Source organism: Arctopsyche grandis, chromosome 5, assembly GCF_051622035.1.
Source record: "Arctopsyche grandis isolate Sample6627 chromosome 5, ASM5162203v2, whole genome shotgun sequence".
Lineage (NCBI taxonomy): Eukaryota > Metazoa > Arthropoda > Insecta > Trichoptera > Hydropsychidae > Arctopsyche > Arctopsyche grandis.
The window spans coordinates 12063766-12072444 of record NC_135359.1 but is presented as its reverse complement, the minus strand read 5'-3'; the positions used below and the strand labels follow the sequence as shown (position 1 = coordinate 12072444).

Sequence of the window (8679 nt, the reverse complement as noted above, 5' to 3'; positions counted from 1 at the left end):
TATAACAAAATTTTCTTCTTTCCATCACACTAAAAATCAAATGTAAAAAATAAATAAAATTTTCAAAATGGGAATAAGCAAATTTAGGTACAAGAAAAATGGCAAAAGCAAAGTAGATCCATAAACTACATCGTATATTTCGTTTTAACCCGTGTCCTAGGTAAATAGAATGCATCATAACAGAATGCAGCATAAAAGTGGCTGTCGGGGACGTCATTTCAGTTTTTTCTTGGGAGGGGCAGGCAAAGATTGGCCAAATTGAAAAATTTTCAAAAAATCTTGTTTATATCGGAATAAAAATGTGTAACGCGACGTTCTCCCAAGTGTCCCTTAAGTTGGTAGCGGTGGTAACCTTTAGGTTGGCACCAACTACTTTACCGCGCGAAACACACTACCCGCCTCGAGAAGGATCGAGACGTGGTCTCTTCTTCGCCAGCTTCCAACCGGGAAGGACCTCCCTCCAGCACCTCCGCCGAGCGCTTCAGAGACGCCCAGAGGTCGCCATCTTGTGTCCACACGAGGCAGTACGGAGTTTGTCTCCTGCCTCCCCCTCCCGCTGCTGTGACGAAACCACAGGGCCAGCTTCTGGAGAAGCTGTTATCAACGCACACGACTTGCAGTCAGGAACCTCCCAGACTATATACATTAATACAACTACCCCAAGGTTAGTCCACGTTTCCACCTAACTTGACTCTTTGGAAGAATAACGATATATCACGCCCTCTGCATAAAGACGCGCGTAATATCGTTCATTACAAATGGAAAATATTCTTTGCATACAACTTATTGAGTTATAAGATACGAAAAAAATAAGCTTATTTTTGAAAAAATATTACGTAAAAAGTGAAGAAAGCTCCGCAGGCGAAAATTTTTTCACTTTTTTTGAATTTTTTCACGAAAGTTTTGTGATCATGCGAGAATTCGAACTCAGAATCGATCACTGATCGCGTTTACATAATATAGAAAAATGTGTATGGCTCTGTGTGTTTGTGTTTTTTTTATTATTTTATATATGTATATATTATGGAGGATGAACGAATGAGACGACTGGCATGTTAATGCACGTGTTTATTATATGACAGCTGAAGACAGAGTGAGTAGCGGCTCTCCGAACCCAGCCGGGTTGGTCCCCACTCGCAGGAAGGCAACCAAACTCGACCATGTCGTATAAGCGAGCCGCCACAATATAAAATTATTTTTATCTCAACCGGAAGTAGTACTTTTACCCTATAAGATCGAGGTATTTTTATGTTTTTCTCGGAAACTTTTTGACGTATTAAACTGACATTTCATATCTATAATTATAAGCCTAATGCCAAGCTATACATATATAAAATTTCGTGAACACCCGTTAACCGAAAGTGACAGTTTACTCCTGTTGGCAGTTTACTGGATTTTTCTTCCACTATTTTAATCGACCCTTTAAATATATGTGCTCTTCATGATTTCATGTATAATTTCTTGTATCAATGTAATGAAAAGATAATAAAAAAAAAACCATCAAATTTAATTAACCAGAAGTGGCATTTTTTCCTCTTAAAAAAGTCAAAAAAAAATTTTACCACACCCCTACACGCTGAAATCAAGCTGAAAATTTATATTTGTATTATTTATGTACTAAATTTGATAAGGTTTTGGTCAAAAATAAATTTTATTAAATAACAAAATTTTTTTTGGACCGAATTCGTTACACATGAAGTTTAAATCCATCTCATTCGTTGTTTTGTGAGAGAATGGACGTCTGCAAATAAAATAAAAATACGAGAAATAAAATCATTTGTGACTGAACCGATTCAGTAAAATATCAATTTAAATCCTTTCTTGAAAACAAAAAATATACGAACTTTCGGAAAAATAAACGTTACACATCTGTTTTTGAGACAAAATAAAGTAAAGGGGACCTTTCTAACGATTCGCTCCATAAGATAAACAATTTCTGAGAATTTTACCCAAGGCATACCACTTAAAAACCAAAATATACTTGTTTCGAAACAATAAAATCTTTTTTTTTCAAAGCACATAGCAGCGATTATTTTATTAGTTACCCAAAAGTAACATACATAAGAAATAAACGTAGCATTCATAGATCCATAGTATCTCATTAATCGTTAAATTCATAATATTTTCTAAATTCACACTATTCCTTAATTTAGGGGGGCGAGCGCCCCCCTATTACGTCCCTGAAAAAAATGCATAATATTTTCAGTTAATGTTAATCGAAAATCGGGATTTTGGGGAGGGGGCCCCTATCCTATATTTCTGTATACATGGTTGTGTCTAGATTAGGAATAGATTTTATATTCGGAAACTGTTTAAAATTGTGTATTTAAATCTTACTATATCGTCGAAGTATAATTAAATGTTATTATGAAGTAAATTTAAGTCGCTGGTTGATGATGAATCGTCCTATCAAAATTGTTTTAAGCAATTCAGTTTATATTATTCACGGAAATTTGTTTATTTCCATTTTTATTTCAGTATGTAGTTGTTACATAGGTATTGCTTTATACATATACATAATCTTGAGGTTGGAAATGGGCCCGGCAAAAAGGCCCACGCAAATGTTGAAACTTACATTTCGAGCCTAGTAAAAAAAAGTTAACCGATCCTTGGGATGTTAAATCAGGTATTAATTGTTTTTGTATATCGTAAGAAATTTGTTTTGTTGAAATACCCAAACTTTAGGTCCCAAAGTGCAATATCCTATAAATTTTTACACACGTGAAATAGTTAAAAAGTTATATAATTTTACTGAGAGCCCATATTTTCTAGCAGATAGTGGGGCCCACATGCCATCGGGCATGTTCGCTTGTATGGCCAGTCCGCCACTGTGTATGGGTATGTTCATTTCAACCGTCACGTTTACGCCACGGCAGGCTTACAGCAGTACCCGACATTTCCTGTTCATACTGTAGGCGGGGTACTGTGTGTTGACCGTATCCCAGCCTAACGAAACACTGTTGTGCTTGTTTTATAAAGTTTTATTGTTTGCCTATGGTTGTACAAAGGTATTATATTTGGGCAAAAGTATGGCGTTCAGCGGTCTCTGGATATGGTAGAGTGTCGCTGGCTCGGCATTCGTTTATGTTCAGAAGGTCTCTGGATGCGGCAGTGTGTTGCTGGCTCGTTGTTCGGCTATGTTCAGAAGGTCTCTGGTCTGCTGCTGTGTGTCGACGCTTGCTGCTGTGGGTCGACTGGTCTGGTGCTGTGTGTCGACGCTTGCTGCTGTGGGTCGACTGGTCTGCTGCTGTGTGTCGATGCTTGCTGCTGTGGGTCGACTGGCGTTGTTTGGGTTGTACCTCCTTTTATAGTGTTTCTGGAATCACCTGACCCATGGTGGTGGTTTGTTGATGCGTAAGCGAGGAATGCGCTTTCGTCGAGGGGTAGAATTTTCTGGAACGATTGGCGCCGTTCCGCTCGATGTAGTTTAATGGTGGCGGCGTGTTTCGACCGTTTTGGTTCCGCTCGACTGGTAGGGGCGTTCCGCTTGAGTTTAATATAATGGCTGCAGGTGTGCGTCGTCTGGGTTTCGTTCCGCTCGAGTGTGAGGGGTGGAACATTCTCGAAGGAACTGGCGATTGATTCCAAGAAGTGCACGTGTTGTTTACGTGTGGTGAGTTCTGCAAGGAATGTGGTTTGTTGTTGTGGAATATTCTCGAATGTTTCGATGACGATGACGATGACGAGATTCCTACAATACCTTACAGCAACATCCGTCAACGTATCGATCCGTCTTTTTGGCCATCGCGGAGATATACACGTGAATTACGTGCCATGAGTCTGCCGCTTTGCTGTTTTGGACCAATTATTGATAGTGACAGTTGACAGCTGTTCAATCTTTCGACATGGTTTTCGCGCTGGCAATGACTTTTTGACAATGCTTCCTTAAATTTTGTAGATTTTTTGGTGATTTGTGTTTTTATTTTATCCAGTATTGTTTCAAATTGGTATCGGTTCATACGGAAATATTTAAAAAAAAATTGTCCATCATCCACAAGCTCCTTATACAGTGTCCAAAACTCTCCTTCGGTTTTTCTATTTTTTAACATGGGATGCACATCAAAACGCCTCCGTGCTTTTTTATTGCCTTCTTGAGCTTCTTCTTCCAACAACAACGCGATTATACATAATTTTTCGTTCGATAAACGCCGAAACATTTTTGCTGACTTGTATTCTGACGCGTAGCTACGAATGCACGTGTATGCATTCATATTGTAAGTACTCCACAATACGACGTAAGCAATATTGCACCGTATCGTCATGGCCTGTAATGTATAAGTAAGCCGATTTTACCTTGCACTCGGCCAAAGTGCTGTAAACGTGACGTGACCGCGACGTGTAGGTAGATATGAATAGAAATGTAATAAAATGACATATTTGAAACGGAGTCGTGCAGTGCTGTTAAGTATGAACAGACCTTAATTCCACCGCCTGTGTGCGTTGCACACAGTTGTACATATGGTAGACGTGGCCCTGCGAACACGTTACTAAAATCTCGATCATGGAATAAAAAAAAACTTAAAATCTCGATGCCCAAAAATAAAAATGTAATAGATGCATATAAAATCATCTCGCAAGCTGTATTATGACAATCCTGGCACGAGAACACGAGTCACTCACAGGGAAATAGTGTAGCAAAAGCGAGACATGAGTTATGATGTAGTTGGCTGCTCTGATTCCTCAAATTGTAATGGTACGATTGGTAGCACGAATCGGTGTGCGATAGGTTAGCGATCGAATATCCGGGAGGAGTGAGTTCTGTCGAGTGACTTGTCCTAGAGTCGAGTGTCAACCAGAACGAATCATGGCTGCGGCAGTCGGCAAGATACCCCAACTCATCAGCGGTGAGCATCAGATATTAACCATCAATCGATAGCGCGGTCTCGCTCCCACTCGCACTCCCACTCGCACTCCCACTCCCACTCCCACTCCACTCTTTCATGCGCACTCCTTACATAATACCTTCTTACGTCTTTTCACGTTACAGCTTATATGATTTCTGATATTGAGATTTCAAACAGAATTTGCATGTGCAATTTTTCGCATGTTGGTGTGTGTAATGTGACAGATTGGTTTGACAGTAAGGTAAAGTGATCATACGTATTGGTTTTACCAGTACGGTACTGTTTATTGGACATTGGTTTGGTTAGTTGTGAGACCTAACCGGCACAGTTTAAGATTACAAAATAAATCACTTATCAAAAGATTAATCAGGGTCTGGGTCACTGCATCAAAAGCCGAAAGATCGAAAAGAATGTATGCGTGGTAAACGGTACTATATATGTATGGTAATACTACCCGCTCTTCATATGTATGCATGGTGAACGGACTATTGACATCAAAATCGCGAAAAATCATGGTTTGTTGACTTTCGATGCAGTGACGGCCACCGGATTAATCAATATCTGTATTTTACTTGAATCCCAGAATCTTAAGTATACATACTATTTTTGGGAAGGCCGTAGGACTGATGAATTATATACTAATTAGATGGATGGGATGGAGAGAATGGTGATTTCATCAAATATTTTTTCTAATAGAAATTTACTCGTATATAAGGAAATGCAGGATACATTTTTATTCGCAAATTTTCTTGGAAAAATAAGTTGTACTTCTTATTAGGAGAAGGTTTAAGGATAATATTAATATTTTATTGCTTTTTTATATACATAGTTATAGCCATTATAAACAATTTATATAATGTTTTATTTTTTTGTTTCTAGGATTGGTACAACAAGCAAAGCCCAAACTTGGAGTATTTATGAAATACGCCAAAGTTGAACTCACTCCTCCTTCCCCGGGAGATATTCCTGAAATTAGAGCCGGCATTGGCAAACTATTAAATGGTGCCAGAACAGGAAAATGGAAGCAACTCACAGTGAGGGAAGCGTGGCTTAATACTTTGGTTGCTACAGAAATTGGATTATGGTTCTTTGTTGGAGAATGCATTGGAAAGTGCAACTTGATCGGATATAGCGTTTAAATAAAATAAAAAAAACAACTATTGTAATAATTTAATTTAACGTTCAGTGTATGTTAGAAGTTTGTTACAAGTATTTAAACTATGTCAATAAGCAGATCGAAGCAAACTTAGTGGACAGCTGTACAATCCTTATGTTTCAAATATATTTCGTTGTCCAATAAATTGACTTTTATTTGGTGTATTTTATGTAATAAAATGTTTTTTTCAAAATTATAAGTCTAACAAATGATACTCAAAATAAATATTTAGTATTTCTGCAAATTAATCATTATTAAGACATCATAAGGCGGACGAGTCGTATGATTAACCAGTAAAATTATCGATTTCAGATGTCTTTTCTATTTTCTAATCATTTTTTGCTGTTTTAAATATATTATAGTTAAAAAATATGGTTTTGAATCTTAATATTTATTTGTAGAAAAACTGATGCTACAATGACATTTCCCCAATGCGTCATTGTGGTTGAATACACGAAGAAAATACATAATGAATGAAAAAAAGCATTCAAAATAGAATAAATAATAGAAAAAAAAACAATTTAAAAATATATTTATTTACGACAGTTCATCTACAGATATACTCCAGGGCGTCAATATTTTTAGGTATATAAATTTATATCTGAAAACCAATTAAAATATACAAAAATAAAAATTAGATGTTATAAAACGTAAACAAAAATAAAGTATGAAAATAATTTGAAGTAAAGGACAAAAGTAACATTGAAGCTCAATTTGGCTAGAATTTAAGGACTGCTCACCGAACCAACCGGTAATTTATAGAAATGTTTCCCCAAATATACTCTACGTCGTGATTCAAGAGAATTATAACCCAGTGCTCTCAGCAGTTAAGTACCAGGATAGTCAAGGATAGCGACTGTAAACTATCATGTAGATATATCTGAGAAACCTCTTTATTCTTTTGATTCTCAAAAATGGACCCAATCACTAGGGCTCTATATAATAAAAGAAAATCATCATTTCAAACGGGTTAGATTGCTAAGTGTATAATGTGCCACTTTTAATTACAATTAATATTACGTGCACCTATAAATTACCTTACATTATACGGTAAACGGACTACTAGTCATATGTAAATCAGTCACAGGACAACTGGTCGCTCTAGATCGGTCACACGTGATCACCCGTCACACTAAAACTGGTCACGAGAAAACTGGTCACACCCTAAAATCCGTCAACCAGTTTTCTCGTGACGGGTGATCACGTGTGACCGATCTAGAGCGACCGGTTGTCCTGTGACCGGTTCAGATTTGACTAGTAATCACCGAACCCATTATACTTATATATAACATATAACTTTATTTTTATTCGTATTTCAATTCCTTTTCGAAACCACCCGTTGAAATCAACGGGCACAACAAAAGATAAAAATAAATATATTTAAAAGGTATGTGAAAAAAATTCGATCGCGTGCGGATCGTACACAGGACCGACATATTTCTTTTATTTTTTTTTTTAAATTGAATAACTTAATATGCTGTAGGAATGTCGTCATCGAAACATTCGAGAATATTCCACAACAACAAACCACATTCCACGCAGAACTCGCACACGTAAACAACACGTGCACTTCTTGGAATCAATCGCCAAAACCTTCGAGACAGTTCCACCCCTCACACTCGAGCGGAACAAAACCAGTCGAAGCACAGCTGCAGCCATTATATTAAACTCAAGCGGAACGGTGCCAAATCCTTCGAGAATGTTCCACCCCTCACACTCGAGCGGAACAAAACCAGTCGAAGCACACCTGCAGCCATTATACTAAACTCAAGCGGAACGCCCCTACCAGTCGAGCGGAAACAAACCAGTCGAAGCACACCGCCGCCATTAAACTACATCGAGCGGAACGGCGCCAATCGTTCCAGAAAATTCTACCCCTCGACAAAAGCACATTCCTCGCTTACGCATCAACAACCACCACCATGGGTCAGGTGATTCCAGAAACACTATAAAAGGAGGTACAACCCAAACAACGCCAGTCGACCCACAGCAGCAAGCGTCGACACACAGCAGCAGACCAGAGACCTTCTGAACATAGCCGAACAACGAGCCAGCAACACACTGCCGCATCCAGAGACCTTCCGAACATAGCCGAACGACGAGCCAGCAACACACTGCCGCATCCAGAGACCTTCTGAACATAGCCGAACAACGAGCCAGCAACACACTGCCGCATCCAGAGACCTTCTGAACATAGCTGAATGCCGAGCCAGCGACACTCTACCATATCCAGAGACCGCTGAACGACATACTTTTGCCCAAATATAATACCTTTGTACAACCATAGGCAAACAATAAAACTGTATAAAAACAAGCATAACAGTGTTTCGTTAGGCTGGGATACGGTCAACACATACCTGCCTCGCCTACAATGCCAACATACATGCAATGATATTTCATCGGGTACAACATTAGTATACCTATAAAATAAATGTTAAGAATTTCTTAAGATCTGTTCAACCACTTCATCATAGCTAGCATTAAATATTTAAACAATCAACTGTAGGAATCTCGTCATCGTCATCGTCATCGAAACATTCGAGAATATTCCACAACAACAAACCACATTCCTTGCAGAACTCACACACGTAAACAACCCGTGCACTTCTTGGAATCAATCGCCAAATCCTTCGAGAATGTTCCACCCTTCACACTCGAGCGGAACAAAACCCAGACGAC

The 8679-nt window shown here is 38.5% G+C and overlaps 1 protein-coding gene across 1 annotated transcript; it reads left to right on the top strand.

The window, feature by feature from the left end:
- The first annotated feature begins 4674 nt into the window (after positions 1–4674).
- LOC143912089 (ATP synthase F(0) complex subunit g, mitochondrial-like) lies at positions 4675–6145 on the top strand. The gene is made up of 2 exons (XM_077431265.1): positions 4675–4844; positions 5724–6145. Exons 1-2 carry the CDS (start codon positions 4805–4807, stop codon positions 5981–5983), a joined length of 300 nt encoding a protein of 99 aa, XP_077287391.1. The 5' UTR covers positions 4675–4804; the 3' UTR covers positions 5984–6145.
- The last annotated feature ends 2534 nt before the right edge of the window (positions 6146–8679 follow it).

What these genes read in the sequence shown, in the direction of transcription:
- LOC143912089 (XM_077431265.1), top strand. Translation starts at nt 4,805, where the DNA reads ATGGCTGCGGCAGTCGGCAAGATACCCCAACTCATCAGCG. An exon ending in GATACCCCAACTCATCAGCG is followed by an intron (nt 4,845 to 5,723) that starts GTGAGCATCAGA and finishes TTTTGTTTCTAG; the next exon opens with GATTGGTACAACAAGCAAAG.